The 27,481-nt window shown below is 50.3% G+C and overlaps 2 protein-coding genes across 2 annotated transcripts; both read right to left on the bottom strand.

The window, feature by feature from the left end:
• Window positions 1–1,008: 1,008 nt before the first annotated feature.
• Window positions 1,009–27,428, bottom strand: LYAR (Ly1 antibody reactive). The gene is made up of 9 exons (XM_047798922.1): window positions 27,285–27,428; window positions 14,192–14,370; window positions 12,891–13,005; window positions 9,538–9,645; window positions 9,332–9,415; window positions 5,401–5,824; window positions 4,992–5,078; window positions 1,806–1,891; window positions 1,009–1,330 (listed from the first exon to the last, which is right to left on the bottom strand). The coding sequence occupies exons 2-9, from the start codon at window positions 14,311–14,313 to the stop codon at window positions 1,196–1,198; spliced, it is 1,161 nt and encodes a 386-aa protein (XP_047654878.1). The 5' UTR covers window positions 14,314–14,370; window positions 27,285–27,428; the 3' UTR covers window positions 1,009–1,195.
• On the bottom strand, window positions 19,747–21,354 carry LOC125137834 (uncharacterized). Its single transcript, XM_047798924.1, is given in 2 exon segments — window positions 19,747–19,849; window positions 19,852–21,354. Coding segments are annotated over 2 exon segments (867 nt in total). The 5' UTR covers window positions 20,678–21,354; the 3' UTR covers window positions 19,747–19,808.
• Window positions 27,429–27,481: the final 53 nt, after the last annotated feature.

Here is a 27,481-nt window from a genome sequence, read left to right as displayed (position 1 = left end):
TTGCGTTAAATGCATGACAGTGAAACAGATGGAAAAGGAAAAATCAACACAAATGTTGAAATAGTGTGGTGCTTCTCCTTGTAGGGAGCAGTGCTGCACCCCCGCTGTGCCTGGTGGTGGGGGTGCGGGGAGCTTACCTCTCCCTGGAGCTTACACCCTGGGCTGGACTGCTTTTGACGTGTCACATTGAAAGATACTGTCCACGTAAAAGTTTCTTGGGTTTTTTTGGTCTTTTTAGGGCCACACCCACAGCATATGGAGGTTCCCAGGCTAGGGGCTGAATCAGAGGTGCAGCCGCCGGCCTCCACCACAGCTTGAAGCAACGCTGGATCTTTAACCCACTAAGCAGAGGCCAGGGATCAAACCCACATCCTCATGGATACTAGTCAGGTTCTTAATGCACTGAGCTGCAACAGGAACTCCAACAAATGTATTTATTTTTGTCTTTTTAGGGCCTCATCCACGGCATATGGAGGTTCCCAGGCTAAGGACTGAATTGGAGGTACAGCTGCCAGCCCATGCCATAGCCATAGCAACACAGGATCCAAGCCATGTCTGTGACCTACACCACAGCTCATGGCAACACTGGATCCTTAAACCCACTGAAGCGAGGCCAGGGATCAAACCTATGTCCTCATGAATGCCAGTTGAATTCGTTCCTGCTGAGCCATGATGGGAACTCCCAAAAGTATTTTAATTTTATTTATTTATTTGTCTTTTTTTTTTGTCTTTTCTAGGGCTGCACCTGTGGCATATGGAGGTTCCCAGGCTAGGGCTCTAATTGGAGCTGTAGCCGCCAGACTACGCCACAGCCACAGCAGTGCTGGATCCGAGCCGTCTGCGACCTACACCACAGCTCACGGCAACACCGGATCCTTAACACACTGAGCAAGGCCAGGGATAGAACCTGCAAACTCATGGTTCCCAGTCGGATTCGTTAACCACTGAGCCACAACAGGAACTCTAAAAGTTATTTTTTAAAGTATAATAATTTTCACTGCCACAAACTTAGGTGGAACAAGAATATATTTTATTTTCTCATATAAGTTCTACCAAAAATATATATTTTTTCTTAACTTAAAAATACAGCTTTGGAGAGCGAAATTGAGTTGTTTTAATTCATTACATGTTTTACAAGCAGTCGTGAAAGGAAGAGATCGGCAGAATGGGTTCGATTTTTAGATATAAAAAAAGTTCATTTTAAAAGCTTGACCTTATCCTTCAGTAACTTCAAGGTGGGGTTCTTGCTGATTTTCTTGTTGAAGATGACCAGGAGTTCCTCTTCAGACTGGTGGTGTTCCTTGGTCACAGCGTAATACTGCGCTAAAACCTTCACAAAGAAAGGCGACTGTCAGATGGGTGTGTTTCTCCTGAAAATTTACCTAAAATGTTCTTTCTTTGGTGCAGAATTAAGCCAATAGTGACGAATGAAAGAACCCAGATGCTGGTGACACAGGTGTGTCCTGCTCATGACAATTCATGTGGCTGCTCACGTATTTGTTGCATGTCTCACACATGGATACGAAGTTCAAAAGAGCAAAACAGTTTGGTGCAGAATAACTGAAAGACAGCACCAGCTAGAGCAGTCATTTTCAGCTTTAATGTAGGCACTGCTCTGGCTGTGGGAGGGCTGAGGAAATCTGGCCCCCTTTCCTTCCCTCAAGCCTGAGGGGCTAAAGGGAGCCCTGACAGTCGCCGAGACGCAGACAGTGTAATTTACAGTATTTTAGATTCAGAAAAACAAGACTTTTTAAAATAAAGAACTGATTCTTCCCAGCTTATACACCTGGTTCATCGCTTCATACCTTTTTCCTTAGCTTTTTGACTGTGATTTCGTTGTCTGGGGCCTGTTTCAGAACTGCTTTAATGGTTCCCTTCCAGTTGAATTTACCTACAATAGACAGAGTCATATGTATAACAGTTTTGTCATATTACCAGAAGCATAGAGACGATTTCGGCAACATCTGTCTGCTGCCCAGGAAATGAATAAGCCCCCAATGAACAGGATGCCACAGGACCATGCAGCAGACACCTGGCTCGTCTGATGACAGTGGCCGAGAAGCACCGGTTACTGTCCACAGTGTACATCCTTAGAATGAGCAGGACAACCAAGTATCATCAAGTACCACCATCCGACCAACTCCTGTAAAAAGACAAGGGTTGTATCTAACAAACTTGAGATTTCCCTAGGGTCCACTAAGATCAAGGGGCTCTCTGAGCACAGTGAGCAAGGCAATGGGGAGCAAAAGGAGCTTAAACCTTGAACCAGAGAGGACAGCCACAGATAATTACTGTACAGTAGGTAACAGACTCATTTAGGGAACTTCTGCTTCTGGCAAGATGAAGACGCATACGCTGAAGATACAGAATGCTGATGAAAGAAACCAAAGACTTAAATAAACAGAGCGAAGTGCCATGTTCATGGGTTGGAAGACTCAGCACAGTAAAGTTATCAATTCTTCCCAAATTGATAGACAGGTAGAATGCAATTCCTATATAATCAGAGCAGGATTATTTTGTATTTGGAGCAAGATTATTCTAAAACCCCGTCTAATTTTGAAAAAAGAATAAAGTGAGAGGAACAAGCCTACCCAATTTCAAGACTTTAAAAGTCAAGAATGCATGGTATTGGCAGAGGGATAGACAGAGAGGAATGAAACAGAATAAAGATCTCAGAACAGACCTACACAAATATGCCCATGGATATTTGACAAAGGGACAAAAGCGATTCATTGAGGAGAAAAGACAGCTTTTTTGACAAACAGTGTGCACCAACCAGACACTGATTAGCAAAGAAATGAACCTTGAACCAAATCTCATCCCTCACATAAAAATTAATGCAAAATGGATCATAGACATAAGTATAAAATCTAAAACTATAAGACATCTAGGAAAAGAGAAAAAAATCTCTAGGATTTAGGACTGGCAAAGAGTTCTTAAGACTTGATGTCAAAAGTATCATCTACTGGAGTTCTCTTGCGGCAGAGCGGGTTAAGGATCCAGAGTTGTCACTGCAGCAGCTTGGGTCGCTGCTGTGTGGCACAGGTTCAATACCTGGCCCGGGAACTTCAGCATAACATAGCCACAGCCACAGCCAAACAAACGAACAAACAAAGATATTGTTAAGAGGATAAAAAGACAAGCTACAAATTGAAAAACAAAACAAAAAACCGAAGTGCAACTTGCAAACCCGATGCCCCACAAAAGACTAGTATTTAGAATATATAAGGAACACTCAAGTCTCAGCAGTTTAAAAAAAAAACAAAAAAGCAACAACAATCCCATCAGAAAATGGACAAGGACAAGAACAGACATTTCAGTGAAGAGACAGACAGAAAATAAATGAATGAAAAGATGTTCAATATCATTAGGCAGGGACATACACATGACAACTGCTGTGAGTTATTACTACATACCCACCAGAATGGCTAAAATAAAAAACAGTACCACCACCAAACGTTGGCCAGCATGTGGGGAAAACTGGAACCTTCACACACTGCTGGCGGGAATATGACATGGCACAGCCACTCTTGTAAGAGCTGGCAGTTTCTTAAAAAAGCAAATACGCAATGACCATACCACAGAGCCACCGTGCTCCTGAACATTTATTCCAGAAAGCGCGACGCGGGTCCACCAGAAACTGGACACCCATGTTTACAGCAGCTTCATTCGTAATAACAATGAGCTGGAAGTGGCCCAGTATCCTTCGGTGGATGAACGGACAAGCAAGGTGGTACATTCACCCTGCAGACCCCTGCTCAGGTGAAAAGAATGGATGCCCGAGGCATGCAGCAACCTTGGAGGGTCCTCCAAGAAGAAGGCCGGGTGAAGAGCGCCCCTCTCAAGAGGCTGCACGCCACGTGATGCCATGTACGTAACATTCTGAATGAAAAAGCCACAGCGGTGGAGGTAAATGAACGTCAAGGGACACTGGTCCCCGCTGGGTACAGGAGGGGTCGGGGGCCAGAGAAGCAGCAGGAGGGATCCTCGTGGTGACGGGAGTGTTTGCTTCGACGGTGCAAGGTCAGCGCCCCAGTGGAGTCTTGTCCTACAGGTGTGCAAAGCACCACCCTGGGAGGAAACCGGGTCAAGGCCACAGGAGGATCCGTAGGTCTGTCATTTCTTACAACTGCATGTGAATTTACAATTGTCTCAAAACTAAAAATCTGATGCAATGAAAAAGCTTCACACGTACAAAGTTTCAAGCTAAGAGATCTAACCCAGATTGGGCAGTTCCTAAACTTCTGTGAATAAAGCCTCAATTCCCATTTGAGCCCTTGGGCCTGTTCTTGACTGGCAGGTCCCCAGGGCTGCTTCAGGCCCAAGCAGAGGGACAGCTCGGTGGAGGAGGCAGCACTGAAGGGGACCCTGAGGGCCAGGGGTAGGAGTCTGCCAAGTTCACCTTCTGGCTAAGGGAGAGGGGTGGCCCTGGGGCTCCAAGCAAAGGGACGGCAGGGACACACCCAGAGGTGGGGGCATCAACAGCCAGGCCAGGCTGTACCACAGGCTAGTTCTAGGAGAGTAACGAGGGGCAGGGACAAGGGAAGCAGGTCCCAGGAAGCCGTACTGGCTTTATCTGTTGTATTTTTTTGTTGCCTTTTTAGGGCCACACCCATGGTATGCGGAGGTTCCCAGGCTGGGGTACAATTGGAGCTGTAGCTGCCGGCCTACACCACAGCTACAGCAATACCAGACCTTTAACCCACTGAGTGAGGCCAGGGATCGAAGCCACAACCTCATGGTTCCTGGTCAGATTTGTTTCCACTGTGCCATGACGGGAACTCCCGTACCGGCTTTATCTTCAGCTCCAAGATAATCTGTTTCCAGCCCAGACATGCATGACTCTGGAGTCAGGCATACAGAACGTCCTATATTTCGCTTTCAGATTCTTCCATGTGCCCTTGGAGGGCAGGACCACAGCCGGCCCCAGCCTTCCTCCCCACCTCCCCCCAACCTGGAGAGGGCAGAGCCTCCAATGACGGCAGCCACACCTTTTGCAGGAGCCTCATGGTTTTCCGCTTCTCCATCCTCACAATGTCCTGGGAGCTTCATCTTCTTCTTCTTAGAGTCTGCTTCAACTAAGTAATTCAAAGATTTAAAAAAAAAAAAAAAATTGCATTTATAACAGCAGCTGCCATGTAGTGAGAGGCCTCCATGGCCAGGCCCCCCCCACCCCCCACCCTGCTCACTCCCCAAGCACCCAGCCCCAAGGGGCGCCTCCTCCTCCAAGACAGGTGACAAGACAGGCAGATGAGAGGTGATGTCACTTGTCCAGACTAAGCCCAGGTCGGCTTGATCCCAAACCTTATGCTCCTTGCCTTGCTTGGGTCAAACTGCTAAGTCTACCAGACTTCCTATAGACCCCAAACTCGAACCCCCAGGCACAGGCTAGCCACAGACCTTCCAGATCCTTCCGCTTTCTCTTCCCTGGACCGGTTCCTGCCGTCCTCTCCTGGTCCTCAGTGGCTCCATCCGCCTCCTGGGCGCGCTCGGCCTTGCTCCTCTTCTTCTGGCTCTTCTTCCCCGAGCAGCCGGGGGCCTCCAGGGCCTCCTCCCCTTCGGCCTCTGGCTCCTTCTTGCGCTTTTTAGGCTTCTGACTCTTCGAGTTCTCTTGGTGGTTTTCCAGTTTTAGTTCTTTCTTTTCTTTTTTCCTGTTCTTCTGCTGCCTTTCTTCTTTCCTTTCTCTCTTATTCTTCTTGGCCTCTGCTCGCTCTTCTAAGCTGTCATTTGCTTTCGAGGATGGAGCCGTGGAGGAGTTTTCTGCCTGGGGTTGGGCCACTTGCTCTGGTGGCTGCTCATCTTGCCCTTTGTTACTGACTGGCTCCTTATCATTAAGCAAAACCAAGAAACACATAAACACTCATTCCAGATCCAGCTGTTCACATCACCGCGTGTTATCCATGGAATAAATTCTTAAAACTATTCTTATTACTTACCACTTTATAACTGTGCCTTCCATAGTTCAAATGGAGCAGCAAACAGGCAAACTGGGGAAAACCACCCTCAGCCCACATCCCTCTTTGCGTTTAATAGAGAGTTTGCATTCCAATGGAAGAGGAAGAATTTTCGTGTCATTTAAAAGCCAGGCCATTCATTCTGGCCATCTGCCTCTTCAAAAAGGACGTGAGCACAGCGACATGGCAGAAACCACCAGACTTATGCACCTGCAGGCCGGGGTTCAAGCTCCAGCTCTGTTCATCACCAGCCAGGTGACTCAGGGCAAGTTAGTTATCGGCTCCAACCCAATTTCCTCATCTGTAGACAAAAGGCAGTGGCCCTGCCTTATGCGGTTCATGTGAAAAGCTATGTCATGTGCTGGGTGCAGGGGACGCCCGGGAAAGCAGCCGGAGGCAGGGTCAGAGTTTGGTAAACTAAGCTCCTGATACTAGACAGAGGGGCCGCTACTGTCACCACTGTTCAGACGAAGGCTCACCCTTAGAGGGACAGTCAGGGACACCTGGACAGAGCGTGAAGAATGGCGAGTGAGGACCGCAGGGAACTAAGTCCCCCGTGCACCGGAATAAGATAAGCTTCAAGCTTCCCATTCACGGCCCTGCGTCCTAAGCTGCAGCCTCTGTACCTGCTCCTTCGCAAGAGGATGCGGAGCAGGGTACCCAGCTGGGAGGGACCTGGGGGGCAGGGACGGTCAGTGCCAGCCGCCCCGGGGCCCCTTCACGTGCAGTGGGAAGCGCTGGACTCGTGCCCAAGGCCTGGGCCCACCCTCTACCTGGGAGTTACCAGTCAGTGCAGTTGTCCCCTGGGGGACGCTGCCCCCAAGCAGACCCGATAAAGGAAGACTGGCTTTCAGTCCCTACAAGGACTCTCCCGGGCCCCTGCCTCCCGCAGCCCTCAAGGCCCGGCCCCTGGCTAGAAGAGCAGCGCTGAGGACAGTAACACCAAATACCAAACTGAAGACCGGAGGTTTCTCAGCAGCAGTTCAGAGCCATCAAGCCGTCCACGTGCACGGAGGCAGCGGACGAGGAGCTCAGAAGGGAGAAGGGACAAGGACACTGCCCCCTGTCCTACAAGTTCCTCCCGATCATGTCACTATCACACAGGGTCTGAGTGCCGCAGCCCCGCCTGCCTTGGCCCCGTTCAGGCCAGTCTCCAGCCGCTGCCTCACCTCCACTTCCACACCACCTCCCCGGCTGCTGGGGGAGGGAGAGGAGGGGGGAGGGAGGGAGAGGAGGGGGGAGGGAGGGAGAGGAGGAGGGAGGGGGAGACACACATTCACCCTCCCAGCAGCCACTCGATCACTGAGTGAACAAATTAATCCCGCATCTGCTTCCCGCCTTGTTCCAGGCTCCTCTCGAACACGGTCCCCGCAGAGCGCCCTCCTCCTCTCTCTGCCCCCCTCCCACCTTCCATTTCTTCCTGGCCCTTGTCACCACCTGACATCATAGCATAAACCCTCATACGCCACTAAAACACAGCTCCGGAGGCAGGACCCGGGCCGATGAGCCATGTGCACCAGACTACAAGGTCCTGCAGCCGAGAAGGATCTAAAGCCCCAGCCTAACACCTGGGGCGCAGCAACAGGCGGGATTAACACCGGGACCCTGGCGCCCTCTGCTTCGCCCCCAGACTCAGGGGATGTGCTGGGACATTCACTGCGCACAGGCCACCACCAGGCACGTTTCACAAAGCTCGGTGGTTACCACGAGCTGCTGACTGGTTATTTGATTCTTAATATAGTCACAGCTTCAAAAGGGAAATTGGAAAACACCTGTTTCAGAACTCTGCAGTCGAACTAATTTCCAGGTTCTTAGATAAAATAATGGAATAACCTTTAAAAAATAGGTGCCACACGGAGTTCCCGTCGTGGCTCAGTGGTTAACGAATCTGACTAGGAACCATGAGGCTGTAGGTTCAATCCCTGGCTTTGCTCAGTGGGTTAAGGATCTGGCGTGGCTGTGAGCTGTGGTGTAGGTTGCAGACGCGGCTCGGATCCCGCGTTGCTGTGGCTCTGACGTAGGCCGGTGGCTACAGCTCTGATTAGACCCCTAGACTGGGAACCTCCATATGCCACAAGTGCGGCCCTAGAAAAGGCAAAAAGACAAAATAATAATAATAATAAAAAAAACAGGTGTCATATAAATGCCAATTAAATGATTGGTTATAAGGTGTCAAAGGCCCAATTTGTAGTTTTGGAGACATGTACTAGATATACTGCCAAGATAAAGTGTTATTTTTATCCCAATTTGCTGCCCCGATTATTCTCTCCACATAAAACAAATCAACCACTGACAGGAATAAAAGACCAGTCAGACCTCACTTTTTTTTGGAAACTACTGTTGATATGTCTCCATATATAAGCTTCAAGTAGGAGCAAAGTCCAACTGAATTAATGTGAAAACATGTTTCTTGAATAACGTATCCCATAAAGTGCCTACGAGGTATCAAACACGACTTTCTGCAGGTGTATTATTCCACTTTGGGGGCCTCTGCTCAAAGCTTTTTTGTTTTTTCCTTTTTAAGGTGGCACCTGCAGCATATTAAGTTCCCAGGCTAGGGGTCGAATCCGAGCTGCAGCTGCCGGTCTACACCACAGCCATAGCTGCACCATATCTAAGCTGCACCTGCAATCTACAACACAGCTCACGGCACTGCTACATCAAACCCGCATCCCCATGGACGGTAGTTTGCTTGTTACCCCTCAGCCACCATGGGAACTCCTGATCAAAGCATTCTGCCTGGAGGCGGCTGCCTGATACACTGCCACGAATTCTCCCAGCACCAGGAGGGAGGAGACCAAGCCCATCGAATGGCTTCTGCCTGCCCTCATCGACTTTATTTAATGCCAGAAGCCATGAGGGGCCTTCTGTGACCCTCTCACCCCACACCCAACCCCAGTCACCCTCTCTGTCCTCACCCCATGAAGTGCTCTTCGTGGCGCTATTGCCACCTGAACTATTTTGTTTTGTTCAGGGCCCGGCACACATGAGGCGCCCAGGAAGAATCAAGTCTAACCACCCGCTTTTCTAAGGCTCAGAGAAGTTAAATAACCCGCCCAAGAGCAAACACTTGGCAAGCAGCACAGCTGGGATGCAAACCAGGTCTGTCAGAAACCCAAAGCGCCTGTTCCTTCCAATACGCCCCGCTGCCTGATTTCTAAGCGAATCGTTATCAAACGATGGGATTAAATACCTTTCTCTGCACAATAAGGAAATCTTCTCTGCAGTGCATTCTGTTTATTCCTTCCCATTAATCAAGGCACAGAGAGGCTCTCTGAAAAAGAAGGCTGTCTTGACCTCCAAAACGAAGACATTCCCACTTCATCATCACGCATCATTTCTGCCACACTACAAATCTAGAATGAGGTCTGACTTACACTGCTGGAAGCTTCAGAAAAGATACTCCACACCTGCTCCAGGACAGACTCATTATGGACTTTTAAACTGTTCTTCATCCAGTTCTATAAGGGAAAGAAAAGGAAAAAGACAAAAACCCAATGTATATTTTGACACCTCCACACAAGCTGCCACTGGCGGGCCCACCCACCCCTCCCCATTCAAGGGAGTCTTATGAAACACACACCTGAAATTTCGCCTTTTTCCTGGGAACGTTGTCAAAGCCACTGATTTGCTGTAAAAGTTCCTTCACTTTGGGGCTGACATTGGGTCTTTTTGTTAGTTCATTAATTTTCTACGGAAAAGGAAGATAAAAACAATATACAACTGACAGCTGAGTTTCATCAAAGTCAAACTCGAGGATTCACTCTTCCAACTCCAAATTTTGTATTAACGCCTATGTTTGCAAGCTCAACACAGTACTGACTGGAAGTCCAGACAAATTAGGCAAGAAATAAAAGCATTAGAAAGGAAGTAAATTTTTCTGTTTGCAGACAACATGGTCGTGTATGTTGAAAACCCAAACGATTCCACAAAAAGCATCTTCAGAGCCAATCGGCAGTTGCAGGATACAAAATCCAACACTTAAAAATCAAGCTGCAAGGAGTTCCCATCGTGGCTCAGCGGAAACAAATCTGACCTGTATCCATGAGGATGTGGGTTCGGTCCCTGGCCTTGCTGCTCAGTGGGTCGGGGATCTGGCATTACTGTGAGCTGTAGTGTAGGTCACAGATGTGGCTTGGATCCCGCGTTGCTGTGGCTGTGGTGTAGGCCGGCAGCAACAGCTCCAATTAGACCCCTAGCCTGGGAACCTCCATATGCCACGGTGAAGTCCTAAAAAGACAAAAAAATAAATTAAATTAAAAAAAAAAAAGAAAAAAAGAAGGTCCCTTACGAGCCAACAAAAGGACAAATAATGCAGCCAAACAAACACAATGCAGGACAATGTCCCTGTATCAGGAAGAACCGAAGCTACAAGCAAACAGACCAGAAAAACTGACAGGACACAAAAAGTGTGAGGCAAAGCTTCTCCAGGTACCCAGGCCGAACAAGAAAATCAAGAGAACAAGATAAACACGAACAAGGAAGCAGTCAGGCTGGCTCAGCCCTGGCTGGACCCTCCTGCAGAACCAGAAGAGAAGAGCACTGGCCAGCCTGGGGGGGAGCACCGTGCTCCACGCTAAACAGGCCACTGCTCCCTGACCCACCATCCGCCCTCTGCGTGCAAAGCATCGAGACATCTGGGAGGGTGCTCAGCGAACAGGAAGTAACACTGCCGGGACCCCAAAACTCAATCCCCAAAGTTGAGTTTAAGAATTTAAGGGAAAGAACTAACACCCAACCTCATCTCTGCTGGACAGAGAGGCCCCCCTTTCGCTCCCAGCACACCACATGCAGACTCAGGCGTGTGTTAGCCAGGCCAGCTAGGGAGTGGGTGGTGGGGGAACAGACAGAGTGACAGGTGGACCAGGACAGAGCCCAGCGTAAAGTCCTCGATCTCTAACAGGTGGCACAGCTACTGAAGCCTGGCAGTGTAGGGTGAGGCTGGGCAAACCCTCTTTGTATAGACCTGAGGCTTTGCAAACCATTCAGTTTCTGTTCTGACCACCCCGCGCCATCCTGCAGCTCTAAAGCTGCCACCAGACACCGTGGCTACAAGGGAGACGGATGTGTGTCGTTACCTTACAAAGAGGTCGGGGGGCCGGACCTGACCCGGGGGCCAGGGTTTGCTGATCCCTGCTTTAGGGGATTTCACTCAAGATGCGATGTCAACAGAGATGGAATCACACACCGGGTACGCACCTCAAGCTCAGGGGCCCAGGACGTCACCTGGCTCTTGGGGAGATGAGACATAAGGCCCCGAAGTGGGCGGGTGGCTGCTGGCCTAAATATCTTAGCTATTCAGTAGCGCCATCAGTCCTTAGTGAATAGGAGATTTTTCCCTCTCTGGAGTTTGCTAACTCAGTAAGCTAGTCCGAATCAGAAAATTCACCTTTGAACTCTAGCATCAAAGACAATAACTATGGTGTTGTGTTTGTTTGTTTTTTGCTTTTTAGGGCTGCACCCGAGGCATATGGAAGTTCCCAGGCTGGGGGTTGAATCGAGCTGCAGCTGCCGGCCTACACCACAGCCACAGCCACGTAGGACCCAAGCCAGGTCTGCGACCTACTCCACAGCTCATGGATACCCGTCGGGTTCCTTTCCGCTGCGCCACAACAGGAGCTCCCCAGAGTAACTGCTTGATTTCCAGAAAAATACAGAATAACATTTGTCTTTTCATTCTCCTGCCTTCCCTTCTGAATCTTTCTTCCAGTTACTATTTTGTATACGGTAAGTAACATTCTGGAAGTTATACCTCTTAGTAAATCATGGATTTCATCGCTTTTGCCACTTTCATTGTATGTTTTCATTTTGTTTTAGAAATGGAAAATTCCTCATATTTATGAAAAGTCTTTATGTTGCCTGATTCTGATGACTGTCAGACGTCACGGATTAACAGGGTTTGAGTTATAAAAGGTGCACCGCCATCAGACGCAGGTGCAGATTAAGAAGTGTCTGTTCCATTGCCAAGGGAAAGTTAGTGACAATTTGGAAATATTTTTGCAAGAAATCAGCAAAACGTGTGGAAAAAAGACAAAATACACTGCACCTGTACTGAAAGAGGAATGAGGAACTCTATCCTGGGAGTTCCCATTGTGGCGCAGTGGAAATGAATCTGACTAGTATCCATGAGGACTCCGGTTCGATCCCTGGCCTTGCTCAGTGGGTTAAAGAGCCGGTGTTGCCGTGAGCTGTGGTGTAGGTCACAGACGTAGGCTTGGATCTGGCATTGCTGTGGCTGTGGTGTAGGCCGCCAGCTGCAGCTTGGATTCGACCCCTAGCCTGGGAACTTCCATATACCATGGGTTCAGCCCTAAAAAAACAAACAAACAAACGAACAAAAAAGAACTCTATCCTGAGGCATGATACACGGATGATATATTTATTTTTATTTATTTTTAAATTATAGTTGATTTGCAATGTTGTGCCAACTTCTGCTGTACAGCAAAGTGATCCAGTCACACATATACATACATTCCTTTTCTTTTCTTTTCTTTTTTTGCCTTTTTGCCTTTTCTGGGGCCGCTCCCGTGGCATATGGAGGTTCCCAGGCTAGGGGTCTAATCAGAGCCGTAGCTGCCGGCCTACGCCTGAGCCACAGTAACTCGGGATCTGAGTCGTGTCTGTGACCCACACCACAGCTCATGGCAGCGCCGGATCCTTAACCCACTGAGCAAGGCCAGGGATCGAACCCGCAACCTCATGGTTCCTAGTCAGATTCGTTAACCGCTGAGGCACGATGGGAACTCAATACATTCCTTTTCTTATATCATCTTCCATCAGGGTCTATCCCAAGCGACTGGATATAGTTCCCTGTGCTATGCAGTAGGACCTCATTGCTTATCCATTCTAAATGATACATTTTTCTTCATTTCTTAGGCTTCCAAGGAAAGTAGAAGATGACAGATGAAGCTACTTGAGGCATTAGAAAGACCTTACCTGAAGCCACGCCTGCTGCTTAGCGTCGCCTTTGTGGGTTTTACCTTCATACCCTTTGCCGCCATACTTCTGATCTTCACTGATGCATTTCACATGGTTTTTGTAGTCGTCACCCCTTAAAGTGTCAAAGTCCCGCCATTAGTGATCCTCAAACCAGAGGCTCTGTCCAGCGCAAGCATGCTGCCCTTCTGCTGTGCAGCTCACCTTCCCATCTGTGCGCGGCCCGGCCCCCCACTCTCACGCACCAGGCAGGTAACCTCTTGGTCATACCAGTTTCCTTCCTCCCCACTGTTCCAAACCCGTCACCAAACTTGCCACCCGTTTTCACATACAAAGGTGTTAAAATCACTGATAGGCAATAGGGTGGCGTTATCTTAAATGACAAAATCTGTAGGATTTCCTGGCAATATGATGGGCAGTCAATACCAGTTGCAGAGTAAGTTAAAAGGGCGGTGATATCAGGTCACAAAAAAGTCCTGGATCTTGGAGTCTTGGGACAAAAGGAAACTTGGTTCTGTCTCACACGCTCTTTCTGAAGCTCTATGCCGTCCTCTGGGAAATGCTGGGACAAGGCTGAGGCCAAAGCCCCCGACGAAAACCAACCCAGTGTTCACCTGTCTTCCCTACCCTCCGCCTACGATCAGGGATGAACAAAGACCTTAGTAGTTTCCAAACTTAAAAAAAAAAAATCACTGCTTTACAATGAACTTAAAGGGACTCTTAGCAAACATCCCCCACGTGCCCCAGAGGCTGCCATCCCCGAATCCTCTGAAGCTGGAAGGAAGCCGCACGAGAGGGAGGCGAGCCATCAGCAAATGGCGCCCCCAAACAAGAGCAAGACCCGGCCCCTCCCCAAGACCCCTCAGCCCTCAGCCGGAGCCCCCCATGCACTCCCGGCCGGCACGACCTCTGATTTTCTCGGGAGGATCTGGTCTCCTCCCTCATGACTGAATGATTGAATAAACTCATTTTCTGGTCTGCACGTGCATCTCTCGGCTGCGATCGCCACACCATGCCCTGAAACCCTGAAACCTTACTCCACGTGGTCCCCTCCCTGGATCTGGAGGGCGGCAGGGAAATGACAGCAAGTGCCACCGGCCGACCAGATGCCCGAACGAACCCCTGAGTCATCTCTGTAAATCACCCTTAAAAGCAAATGGTCTTGTGAGGCACTTGTAATTTTTTTCCTTTATTTCTTTCCTCAAGTTTGCCTCAACTTTTTTTTAATGCTTTGTGGGTCCAGGGCTTCCAAACTGGCCTGGACCTTGACCATGGATCTACACGAACCCTCTGGAACTCACCAGAAGTCTTGACCGCAGTCGATGCAGGAAAGACATTCACAGTTTCTGCAAAGAGCCACATGCTTTTCCACTTGTATTTTCTTCACTGATTCACCGCATGCATTGCATGTAAAAAATACCATTTTTAGCTAAATGATTGATTAAATATTTCTTATCCAAGACAGGTTTTAAGTCTTGTTCTAAGGAAAAAAAAAAATTTAAAAAGGAAAAAAAGGTAATTATCATTGCAATCTGAAACTTCTATTCCAAAATATATGATTCACACAGCTAACTTTTCATCGGAAAATAACACCAGAACAGAACCAAAGTTGAACAGCAATCCACATAAACCACCACCACCACAGCAAGTACAATTATCATCAACAACATGGCTAACACTTGTGTGTGTGAAGTAATTCATGCTGGGCCCTAGTCTAAGAGCTTAACAAGCACTAACCAACCAATTTAACCCTCGCAGCAACTCCTGAGGGAGGGACTATCGAGGCTCACACCTTACACGAGGTCCTGGGACTCAGAGAGGTTAAGTAACTGGCCCAAGGTGGCACAGGGGCAGGACCAGGATTTACAGTTGGTGGGCTGGCGCTGGAGATGAAGCGTTGGGGGCGCGTTAAGTGAAATCTCCTGCCTTTTCCAGTAACTTGAAGGGCACACACGTGTCCTCTTTCTCTCTAATGCCCCGAGGTATGTGCTGCAGACTATTTCAGGTCCCCAAATACAATAAGGACACAGCAAACGGGGAGGTTTAAAAGTGGAGAAGAGGCCTAAAAATAACTGCACAAAAAGCATCCACAGAGGCCTAACAATGTCTCCACAGGTGTTAGAGCAGGACACGCCCCTCGGTTTGGCTGGACGGGCATGCTATGGCCCCTTACTGGCTCACATCCTGGTGTCCCTAGGCCGGGCGCTGGGTCACTGGAGGGCGCCCCAAACCCAGGGCTCCCGAGCGCTGCCCCGTGGCTGAGGGGGCCCTCACATACACGTAACTCCCATTCAGAAGTTTCACGGAGACAGGTGTGCTCAGCAAAACATGAATTCATCTGAAAGTGTGCCAGAAGCCAGGGGACATTTCCAGGGTTATGTCATCTCCCGACCACTTCTTTCTGAAAGACGGCTGTCATTTTGCATTCTAAGTATGGAGAACAACCGTCCGGCCCAGCGCTTTCTTCCCCACCACGAAGGTCAGGATCAAGTAAACTGATACAGTATAACCTGTCTCAGGCTAGGACTTCATCTGTGGATGCTTCAGCGCGAATGAGTTGGTGGAGAATTCTCCTGCGTGAATTCACCGTCTCCCCCACCCCCCTCCCCGGCTCTGAGGCTCTGCCGCAGAGGGCCCAGCGCAGCAAGGATCAGGGCTGTTTCCACGCACTCTGCCTTGAATGGAAATGTACCTCCTTGGCTGCAGCTGCAGGGTGAACGGAGACCCGCCCTGGGGGTCTCTCCTGGAGGCCTCTTGCACCCAGGGGCCCTGCTGGAGGGCAGTTTACCTGGAAAAACTTTGTTTTACATACAAAACTCAGGCCCCTGACCCCAGGACCCCTTCCTCTGCTCACCATGGGTAGGTTAGCAGGAGAGGACACGTGATCAGCTACAGCCTAGCAGGGAATCCAGAGGAAAGCAAACCTGGCTGTTCTGGGAGCCACATGGACAAGACCACAGGCTGCAGTCACCGGCCTAGGCCACAGCCACGCCAGATCCAAGACAAGTCTACTACGACCTACACGGCAGCGCACAGCAACGCTGGATCCTTAACCCACTGAGCCAGGCCAGGGATCAAACCTATGTCCCCATGGATACTAGACAGATTCTTAACCGCTGGGCCACAACTGAGCCAGGACGGGAACTGATGGGGGCGGTTACCGGCAGGCATCAGGAGCAGCCAGCGCCCCCTCAAGGAGAACAAAGGCCAGAAGACGAGCCCACACCGCAACTGTGAAGGAACCAGCCGCTAGGGGCACTGTGGCCTAAGCAGGAGCGTAAACCATCAGTCACCAAGAAATGGACTGTCACTGTACACACAAGGCAGAAGCAGCTGCAAAGATGAGCCAAATTATCTGCTGAAAAACTTAAAATGTACTTCCGTAACGAGGTTCTGAAAAGGCCAGTAGAAGGAAAATCCCCCTCATCCGAACTCGGAAGAGGCGACACCCCAAATCACTCACGAGAAGCGGTCTTGATGCAAACAGCAAGAGGATTTTTATTCCAAGCGCGCTGGGGCCCACAGTCGTACGCCACGCAGGGGTAGAGGACTGCGGCCCCGAGTGCGGAGTCGGGACAGCTTTTATGGGGTTCACAACAAAGCCCGCGCTTCGCAAACCAATCATTTTAAAACATCGAGAGCCCGCGCTCCGTGGACCAATCATTTTTCTACAGCTCCGGAGGTCCGCATTTGCGCGGGCTCCTGGGCAGAGGGACAGATTGCAGTTGAGGTAGGTCCTAGGGCTTTCGATGTGTAATCATTTCTTCTACGGCGCCAGCAGTCTTACAGAGTCCAGATAAGCGATTAGTCAGCTCATTTCCTGTTACCTTCCTTAGGCCAGGATCACGCACTCAAGGGCCTATTTTACGTCCTTTCACTTAGTTTCATACAGAGAGCAGGCCCTGGAACAGCAAGAAGTGTGACCTTCTACCCATTTACTGGCAGGGAGCAGGGTCTGGAATTCGAGGGCATCTAGGGCTTTTTAGGAAGCTGGAGTTAGGGCTCTTTACTACCCTCTTGGGGTCCTGGAGGGTTAGGCTGCATTTTCATCCATTCATTCCCCACTTCTTCTCTTGTTAATAGTTCTTTTTGTTTGTTTGTTTGTTTTGCTTTGTCTTTTGTTGTTGTTGTTGCTATTTCTTGGGCCGCTCCTGCAGCATATGGAGGTTCCCAGGCTAGGGGTCTAATCGGAGCTGTAGCCACCGGCCTACGCCAGAGCCACAGCAACGCGGGATCCGAGCCGCGTCTGCAACCTACACCACAGCTCACGGCAACGCCGGATCCTTAACCCACTGAGCAAGGGCAGGGACCGAACCCGCAACCTCATGGTTCCTAGTCGGATTCGTTAACCACTGCGCCACGACGGGAACTCCTCTTGTTAGTAGTTCTAATCTTAGAACTGGGAAGGCTAAAGGTCAGTTTCTCCTTGGCTCGGAAGGCCTTGGTACTGTTGCCTAAGTACCATGATCTGGACTGCACTCACTCGTTCTCTAACAAAGGCAACAAACCTATTAATTAAGCAAGGCCCAACTGTAAGCAACAGGAGCAGGACCACTAGGGGTCCCATCAGAGCAGAAAGCAGAGTGGTCATCCAAGGAGACCTGTTGAACCATCCTTCAAACCACCCCTGGTCCGCCTCTCTTTCTCTTCGACGTCTCTAACCTTTCTCTAAGCTTGCTCATGGAGTCTCGGATGGCTCCCGAGTGATCCACATAGAAGCAACATTCTTCTTTTAAGGCTGCACATAACCCACCTTCTCTTAGAAACAGCAGATCTAATCCCCTCCGGTTCTGTAGAACCACTTCAGACAAAGAAGTCAGGGACTCTTCTAGGTTGCTAACAGATTCCTCTAAGGTTCGGAGATCTTCTGTCATGGCCGCATGTAGCTCACCAAGTCCTTTTTCTAGCTGCTGTGGTCCTGTGATCAGGGCAGCTGTCCCTGTCCCCACACCGGCCATCCCTAATCCAAGTATAACGGCTAGGGTGAGGGTCACGGGCTCTCTTTTTGACTACTTCCTCAGGATGGTAGTATACCCGGGGGACGAGCTGGACCATGACACAGAAATCTCTGGATTGGTTAAAGACTGTGGTAGAAACACAGGGAGTTAACCCAGTATTGCATGCCCACCACCTGTTATAACCAGGTACTAAATACTGATTTTCTGAGGCCTGCTCATAAACCATAGTGCTATTGCAAAGGTGTTGGTGGGATGGGGGAGTTTTTCCTATGCATGTCCCCTTCCCGGAAACTTCAGTGAGGGTAGGCTTATTTCGGGACCCCCATGTACATTGATTTCTATGCTCTTTGGTCACATTGAATTTCCCTTCTCTAGCCATTCCCTCATAATAAGGAGGCCCTGAGGATAGACAAAGCCAATAAGAAGAAGTGGCATCGGGGTCGGTGGAGTTGATGGCTTGGAAAGCTCCCTGGATGAGACTGAAGAGTCTCTGTCCTGTCTTAACAGGAACACCGGCGGAGTTTCTAGGCGTGTTGGTAGGAATCAATCCAGTGGTACCGTTGTCAGGCGGCTGTGTTATGTCAGGCCGCAGCGAGGTTAATTGGGGCACCGGCAAGTTGTGTGGTGGCTCCAGGGCCGGGGGCCCCTGTTCAGCCAGTACTTTGTTGGGTCCCACTGCCACAGGGGGTTCCGTCCCCGTCTCTATCCTAAGGCGAATGGTTAAAGTGGACCCTGCTCCCCTCCATATTTATAAAAAACTATTCCCCAGCTCATACCATCTATCCACTTTTGGATATTTTCCTGCTTTCCTTTTTCAGTGAAACTTATCTTTAGATAATCTAAGCCTGATGGGGAACAGCTCTTATCCTTATATAGTTCCATCACTTTGTACTTGCCCAGGCCGGAATTGACAAAGGAGAATTTTACCCGGTCCTGGAGAGAGATCGGCCATTTCCAGTCTCCATCGTTGGAGGTGACGCAGCTCCATCTCCTACAGAAGGATTCCCCGGGACCCCCACAGTATTTCTCTTTCTCTGTGCCTGGGCAGCAATAGAACCCATAACTACGGACCAGGTTGGGAGGTGTGCTTTTAGCAGCGGGGTTAATCAATCGGAGGCAGAAATGCAGTTCAGGCCACCAGGTGCCTCTAGGAGCGACACCTCGAGTGCTATTAACAGTGACACCCGTATCAGGGTCAATAATCAGCCAGGTAAGGGATAAGGGTCTATGGGGGTTCCAGCTGTCTATAAGGCGTTTACTACTGGCCTGGGGAGTTATTGTTAGAGAGTAAGGAACCAGGCGATGGAGGCGAAGCTTAAGGGGATTCTCAGTCTTTTCAGCTCTCCACCCCGAGTCGGGAGGTGGCGCCGGCTTGACGTGGGACGCATGGATCCAGGTGGAGATTCCTTCGACTTTCACAGCCGTTGGTGTGGTCAAAAGTACGAGATAAGGGCCCTTCCACCGAGTCTCGAGGTTTCCTGCAAGGTGGCATCTAACATGGACTGAATCTCCAACCTGGAAGCGATGTGGAACTTACAAGTCTCCTCCTGAGTAGGCCTCCTGGAGCTGCTTCCATGCTCGCTGCCTCACCCACTTGAGCGCCTTGAGCCTAGAGAACAAAGGCTGGGAAAGCAGCACATCAGCACTATGTGCAGAGGCAATTTCTGCCAATGGGGGGGGGGGTCCCCCATAGAGCAATTCATAGGGGGTCAGCCCAAACTGTCCAGGGGTGTTCCTAACCCTGAAGAGCACAAAGGGCAGGAGAGCTATCCAATCATTAACGCCAGTCTCTGTGGTCGATTTGGTGAGGGTCTCTTTAATGGTTCTGTTCATCCTCTCTACCTGTCCTGAGCTCTGGGGTCTGTATGCCCAATGCAGTTTCCAATCAATCCCCAATGTCTTGGCCAGTCCCTGACTTACCTGGGCAACAAAAGCTGGACCATCGTCTGACCCTATTACTTTAGGTATTCCAAATCTTGGAAAAATTTCCTCCAATATTTTCTTAGCCACCACGGTTGAAGTCTCCTTCTTAGTAGGATAAGCCTCTACCCATCCTGAAAAGGTGTCTACAAAAACCAATAGATATTTGTTTCCGTATTTAGCTGGCTTTACCTCAGTGAAGTCCACTTCCCAGTGAGCGCCTGGGTGGCTTCCCCTTAGTCTCTTTCCCGGAGGTATTCTGGAAGGATTAGCATTAACCAGCTGGCAGGGCACACAATGTTTGACCACCAAGTCAGCCACTCCCGGTAGTCTCAGAACATGATAAGGGGATGTTCTGACCAACTGCTGCAGATGTTTAGCTCCTAGGTGGGTTAGACGACGCATCTGTTGGACATACTCTAACCCTTCTTTGTGGGGTAGGATCTCCTTCCCATCTGAGGTATAGCAGGTCCCCTCTGGGATCCTAGAGAACCGGCCTATCTTCTTTATCTCCTGCCAGTCTTCTAGGGTGTACTGCCGTCCGGGTTCTGGGGCTTTGGACGTTTTTATTATAGGCAGACCGTTAACACCCTGGGCTGCCTGCTTGGCGACCTGATCGGCCATCTGGTTTCCTTTTGAGATGAGATCTTTGGCTTTCTGATGCCCAAGGCAATGTATAATGGCTAGCCTTTTTGGCAAATGTAAGGCCTCCAACAAGCTTAGAATTTCTTCTTTGTTCTTGACTTCCCTCCCTGCTGAGGTAAGCAACCCCCTTTGTTTATAGATGGCCCCGTGCACGTGCGCAGTCGCAAAGGCATACCTGCTGTCCCCAAAAACTCTCTCACTTGCTTGGCTGTGGTTGGGGCCGGTATCTGGACTACAGTTCTCTTCCGTGCCTCTGTCAGCCATCGCTGCCCGTCCCGCAGACTGTACCCCAAGTATGTTACCTCTCTCCTGCAAATCTGGGCCTTTTTAGCTGAGGCTCGGTAGCCTAGGTCAGACAATTCCAGTAGTAGTGCCTCTGTACCTTCTAAGCAGTCCTGTTTGGTGGCTCCCGCCAGAAGCAGGTCATCCACGTACTGGAGGAGGGTCACCTGGGGGTGTTGCATCCTGGAGTTGGCCAGGTCTCTATGCAGGGCTTCGTCAAAGATGGTCGGGGAGTTTTTGAACCCTTGGGGCAGTCGGGTCCAGGTGAGCTGTCCAGTTCTTCCCGTACCTGGATCCCTCCACTCAAAGGCAAAAAGTGGTTGGCTAGTGGGGTGTAATCTCAGGCAGAAGAAGGCGTCTTTTAAGTCCAATACTGTGTACCAGTTCCGTTCGGGCGGGAGAGCGCTCAAGAGGTTATAAGGGTTCGGGACCGTTGGGTGTATGTCCTGCACCCGTTTATTGACCTCTCTCAAGTCCTGTACTGGTCGATAATCATTGGTCCCAGGCTTCCGAACCGGTAGCAGGGGAGTATTCCAAGGGGATCGGACAGGAACTAGGATGCCCTGTTGGATTAATCTTTGAACATGCGGCCAAATTCCTCCTCGAGCCTCTCTACTCAAGGGGTACTGTCTGACCGATACTGGTGTAGCACTGGCCTTCAGCTGAATAACCTGCAGGGGAACTTGCTTTGCCAAACCCATCCTTGCGGTTTCTGCCCAGGCTTGGGGAAACTGCTCCAACCAGGACTGTTTATCTTGATCAGGCTTTACTAGGCGAGAATATAGTCGATATTCATCATCTAATTGGAGGGTCAACACAGTGATGGGTTTGTTATTCGCTGACACTTCTGGTTTTCCTTGTTCAAAAGAAATTTGAGCTCCCATCTTGGTCAGTAAGTCTCTACCTAGGAGGGTTATTGGGCACTCAGGGATGACCAGAAACGAGTGGGTTACCCGTCCCACTCCCAAGTCAACGGTTCTTCAGGTAGTCCATGGATACTGCCGTTGCCCTGTGGAACCCATTACCCAGGATTTTTTATCTTTTAGTTTTCCTAATGGCTGTAGCAGCACTGAATGCTCTGCTCTGGTATCAACCAGGAACTCAACTGGTTGCCCCTCCACCTTCAAAGTTACCCTGGGCTCGGGGAGGGGGTCCGAACCCCGTCTCCCCTAATCTTTATCTTCTTCCAGAGCTAGGACCTTCGGTCCTTTGTTTCCCTTCTTGGGGCAGTCCCTTGCCCAGTGTCCTTTTTCTTTACAATACGCACACTGGTCCTTGTCGAGTGGGGTCCTATTGCCCAGGTTCCCTGACTGTCTAGGGCCTGACCTAATTTTCCTAAAATCTCTCTCTCTCTCCCTGCTGCTCTTCCCTTCAACCACTGCGGCCAAGATCTTAGCAAATTCTTCTCTTACCATCTGTCACGTCTTTCCTCCCTTTCTTCTCTCTCCTTTTCTTTTCTCTGTTCCTTCTCCTCTTCTGTCTCCCTTCTGTAACACACCTTCTCTGCCTCTTTCACTAGATCACGTAACTCAGCCTCCTGTAACCCTTCCAGTCTCTGAAGTTTTTTTCTGATGGCCAGGGCCGACTGCCCTATCAAGGCCAGGGCCACTGCGGCTTTCTGGGCCTCCGAGGTAGGATCAAAAGGGGTGAACCGCCTGAAGGCTTCCATGAGCCTCTCAAGAAATACCGAGGGAGGTTCGTTCGGTCCCTGCATCACCTCTCTTACCTTAGCCAAATTAGGGGGCCATCTTGAGGCGCCCCGGAGACCCGCCACCAGAGCCTGGCGATAGATTTTCAAGCTCTCCCTACCTTCAGCCGTGTTGTAGCCCCAACCGGGGCGAGTCAAGGGAAATCCCATGTCAATCTCATTTTGCAACTGCGTGGGTCGCCCGTCGGCCCCAGGAACATTTTTTTCTAGCCTCTAACAGAATTCTCTCTCACTCCTCGGTTGTGAAGAGTGTCTGCAGCAGCTGTTGACAATCATCCCAAGTGGGCTGGTGAGAGAACGTAAGGGACTCCACCAACCCCGTGAGGCGCTGGGGATCCTCCGAGAAAGGGGGATGGTTAGTTTTCCAATTATAGAGATCTGCAGAAGAAAAGGGCCAATACTGGAGGGGCTGCAGTTGGCCCCCCGGCATGGGAGGGCCAAAGGTGCGCAGCGGTAATGTCACGATCTCCTCTGTCCGCTCCGGGGTGGCGCCCCTCCGGCTCCGAGTCCCGGCAGCAGGTCCCTCCACTGCCGGAGCTCCAGGAGGGGCAGAGGGTCCCCTCGCAGCCCCCTGTGCCGGATAAGGGGGTGGGGGAACGGGTTAGGGTTCCGGCCAAGTCGGCGGCTCCTCAATCTCGGGGTAGATACGAGGAGAGGGCTTGACTTTTTCGGCCGAGTGTTTGTTTTTCTCTCCAAGAGCCAGAACTCGGGGACCTGGCTTTCTTGGTTTATTTAGCCATGGCTTAACCCATGGCGGAGGATCCTCTGCCAAATCTTGCCACGTAAGGATATAGGGCTCCTGATCAGGATGAGAGCCGGGTCCAGTCTGAAAAATAATTGCTTTAACAGCCAGGATAATCTCAGAATTAAAGGTCCCCTCTGATGGCCATCCAACATCGAATGTCGGCCACTCAGAGGCACAGAAAGTCTGCCAGGGTCCTTTCCTAACCTGAACTGACAAATTATGAGCCCTGGATTTAACTTCAGTCCAATGGTCGAGAGTCAAACTAAGGGGGGTCGTCACCGTCTGTCCCATATTAAAACTGTAGACAAGGACGCACAAGACAAAGACACACGAAACATAAACCAACAGATCCAGACACACGCGACCCGTCCGCATCTTCCACAAGCAGGCAAGAGTCGGACGGCCGCGGAGGGGGAAGCTTCCGCTTCAACAACAGAACTCGGTCCTCCGACCGACAGCAGGAGACCACCAGGCGTCCCTGGCTCTCCCCACCTCCCGGGGCATCCCCCAGGGCGGCAGCCTGGGATCCTCCTAGCACGTCTGCTGATCACAGTCCTCCAGTCCTCACGGTCTGAGAGGACAGCTGCAAACCGAAAAGCGCGCATCACCGAGAACAGACACTCAGAACAGAGACGCACGTTCCAAAGGGGATCCCTCTACCTCCAAGTCGGTTCTCGGGCGTGAGGGGTGGTCGCGGGGCTTCCCAGCCAACGCACCAAATGAAAAGGCCAGTAGAAGGAAAATCCCCCTCATCCGAACTCGGAAGAGGCGACACCCCAAATCATTCATGAGAAGCGGTCTTGATGCAAACAGCAAGAGGATTTTTATTCGGAGCGCGCTGGGGCCCACAGTCGTAGGCCACACAGGGGTAGAGGACTGCGGCCCCGAGTGCGGAGGAGTGCGGAGGAGTGCGGAGTCGGGACAGCTTTTATGGGGCTCGCAACAAAGCCCACGCTTCGCAAACCAATCATTTTAAAACATCGAGAGCCCGCGCTCCGTGGACCAATCATTTTTCTACAGTTCCGGAGGTCCGCATTTGCGCAGGCTCCTGGGCAGAGGGACAGATTGCAGATGAGATAGGTCACCAGGGCTTTCGATGTGTAATCATTTCTTCTATGGCACCAGCAGTCTTACAGAATCCAGACAAGCGATTAGTCAGCTCATTTCCTGTTACCTTACTTAGGCCAGGATCACGCGCTCAAGGGCCTATTTTACGTCCTTTCACTTAGTTTCATACAGAGAGCAGGCCCTGGAACAGCAAGAAGTGTGACCTTCTACCTATTTACTGGCAGGGAGCAGGGTCTGGAATTCGAGGGCATCTAGGGCTTTTTAGGAAGCTGGAGTTAGGGCTCTTTACTACCTTCTTGGGGTCCTGGAGGGTTAGGCTGCATTTTCATCCTTTCAGTTCCACAATGAAAAAAATACCTGTCAAATGGAAGCTATGGCCTAGAGCTCTCCAACCCTCATTTCTGGGTCTATTCTGTGTCTTGATGGAGGGGAGAGGGGACGGTAGGAAGGCAAGAGTTGAGATCCCGAAGGGAGCTGCAGTCTGCGATGGAAGGTCGAGGGGACAAGCTGGAAACTATGTCTATCAACTGAAAGAAGCCAGAGATGTTGACAGAAAAGACGCCCGGAATATGTGAAAAACAGGTTTTCCTCTGGGGATTAGCCACACGCGGTCACATCCTTTGGAAAAACACCTCTCCCTCCAACCCTCTCACTTGGTCTTTTGTGGCAGATGTTCACATTTAGAAATCTGTTGGTTTATTTTTTTAAGGTAGAATGGGTGGCTCGCAGAGTCAGAGCCCAGTCTCACAGCGCCTTCCTCTGGATTCTCGAAGAGGGGCAGGGTGGCCTCCTGCCTGCTAAGGAGATCAGGTCTGTCAGGAGCTTATCCAGCCCAGGGGGGGAAATACTTGAGTCTGTGGTGGGAGGGAGGGGCTACGAACTAGAGCCAGCTCAAAACCACCCTAAGGGCACAGTAGACAGGGTGTGGCAAGTCTTGGGGCAGGCTTAACGATTTCAGAAGTGGAAAGCCTACACAATTACAAAGCAATCCCTCCAATTGAAGACTGCTGGCATTGCCTAAAACCAAAGACTCAACTCATTCAAAGGACTAAATAAATGTGGAATGAATTTAATCAAACGTTCAATGATGATGTTTCTTGATAAATGCGTATTTGTTAGAAAAGCTAGAAAGATGCGGCATTAAGACTTTTGAGAACCCTGTCTCCTGGGCTCAGGTGTCTTATATATCTTGACCTTTCATTTAAAAACACTAGTACCCTAAGTCTTTATCCTAGGGCCAGGCCACCCTGGGCAAGGAGACCACACGTGTTACAGCAAAGGATGGCAGCTACTGGACAGCAGTACTGAGCTGACGGGCAGCAGACAGCATCAGTGTGCGGCTGGGAGCTTGCAAAGCAATCCGGGCCCCTCAATCTCCTCTCATCAAGATGGTGGCCACATTCTGCTGACCTGGGCCTGGGCCAGAGGACCTGAGCTGAAGCCCACATCTGCCAATTAAAAATGAAACGACTTCAAGCTACCCAGACTTTGCAGAATCTGTTTATCTGAAAATGGGTCTCATGTCTACCTTAAGAGCCTGGTGTGGAAAAGTTAAATATCAGATGCGAAGGATTCATCCTTACCCAATGGTAGAATTTCTTGTGATCTATTAATGTGCCCATCACTGACATTGCTCCCAGTCCCCTCCAAACTCATGCTTCTTTAAATATGACCCTCAACCCACCCATTTATCTTCATAAACTCACTCCAGTCTCCTCTGGCTCCCCACCCCATGGAGGCCTCACTAGGACTCTGTTCCCTAATCACAGGAGCTCAAGTTTGGTTCTGGGATTGGATTCAGAATGGTTTTTTAAAACTTCCTCCCTACATATTTTTTTAGCATGTTAAAAAAAAAAAAAAAAAAAAAGAACTATTCTTAAAACCTTCTTTCATATGCAGACCTAAGCCCCATGGCTACCATCACCACCAAAACAGCCCACCTAAGGGGCAAAGCTGTCAAGAGCCCCCAGTGAGCACCGTGACCTTGAGCTAGTCACTGTCCCCGCTGAACTTCAGTTCTCTCATCCCCCATCTGGTATTCCATTCTTGGAATAGCAAGGATGTGTTGGAAGGAAAGAGACAAGTACAAAACATCCACCTTCACGCCTAAATCCCAGAACGAATGTGGGGTAATGAGGGTCTGGATTGCACTTAACACACCATTGCTCTTTGCAAAAACTCACGCATCTCCACTTCGCAGGTGACCTAAATGAGGCTGGAAGAAATTGAGCCCTGTCTCTCTACCTACAAGTTCCAATCTCATACCCTCCCACACACTACATCACCAGCACTGATTTAAAGAGCCTTCCTTCACTGGGGCATAGTAACTCTGTGGAACCCTACCCGTTTCAAGCCCTAAGCTAGGCACTGGGGGACTGGAGACGATGGGCCAGGAAGTCCGTGGTGGGCCCTCTGTAAGAAAAGCAGCCTGGCAAATACCCACACCCCACCTCATTCCCCTAAAGTCTCCTCAGAGGCAGGCGCTGCAGAAAATCCTGGCATTTATTGGGCATCTACTATGTTCCAACCCCTGCTGTTTGTGCTCATGTAATCCTCACAAGTCCTGAGTTAGGTCTATACTACTTCCTTCCGACAGACCAGGTTCACTAACTTGCAGATGGTCACGCATCCAGTTAGTGGCAAATCTGGATTCCCATGCAGCGAACTGGCCCTAAATCCGTGCCCTCAACCACTATGCCCTAAGGCCTCCTCCTCGGGGACTGGGCTCCCCAAGACTAAAAGAAGAAAAGCGCCTTCTCTCCAACAGGTGGCAAGCCTGCAGCCCAGTTCGGTGGGGATCAACCATCCTGGTTGGAACCCCCTCTGTGGATTCGCAGCATGAGAACCTTTCCATTTTAAAACCCAGAGGAACTGGTCATTCTAAGTCCAGGGCTCCTTCCACTTTCCCAGAATAAGAGAAATATCTGAACGCATTTCCTCCTTCCATGCGTGCAAGCCAAAAGAGGGGCTCTTAACCGTGGAGACGCAGGCATCGGCCGCGGCTCACCCCCTGCCCCAACCTCTGAGCCCCAGCCTCCTAGGTCGGACTCTGGGACACCGCCCCTTACCTCTCAGCCAGCGCCCGCCAACGGTTTCAACCGGCCGCGGGGAGCACGTGGAATCGCCGCCGCCCGCCCAGCAGAGCCGCCACCTCCCGCTCGAGCTTCCCCGCGCAGAATTCGCTTCTGAAACCTCCCGCGCTTGCGCGCCGCGGCCACACCCCCTTAGCGGAAGTGACGCCACCGGAAGCCGGAGGGCGGGGCCG

This window comes from Phacochoerus africanus, chromosome 10, assembly GCF_016906955.1.
Source record: "Phacochoerus africanus isolate WHEZ1 chromosome 10, ROS_Pafr_v1, whole genome shotgun sequence".
NCBI lineage: Eukaryota > Metazoa > Chordata > Mammalia > Artiodactyla > Suidae > Phacochoerus > Phacochoerus africanus.
This window is presented reverse-complemented; position numbering and strand designations above follow the sequence as displayed.

Coding starts and splice junctions, on each gene's coding strand:
- LYAR (XM_047798922.1), bottom strand. CDS start 14,313: ATGGTATTTTTTACATGCAATGCATGCGGTGAATCAGTGAAGAAAATA. Junction 5,079..5,400: donor AAAGCGGAAGGATCTGGAAG/GTCTGTGGCTAG, acceptor TGAATTACTTAG/TTGAAGCAGACTCTAAGAAG. Junction 1,892..4,991: donor CCATGAGGCTCCTGCAAAAG/GTGTGGCTGCCG, acceptor TGTCTATTGTAG/GTAAATTCAACTGGAAGGGA.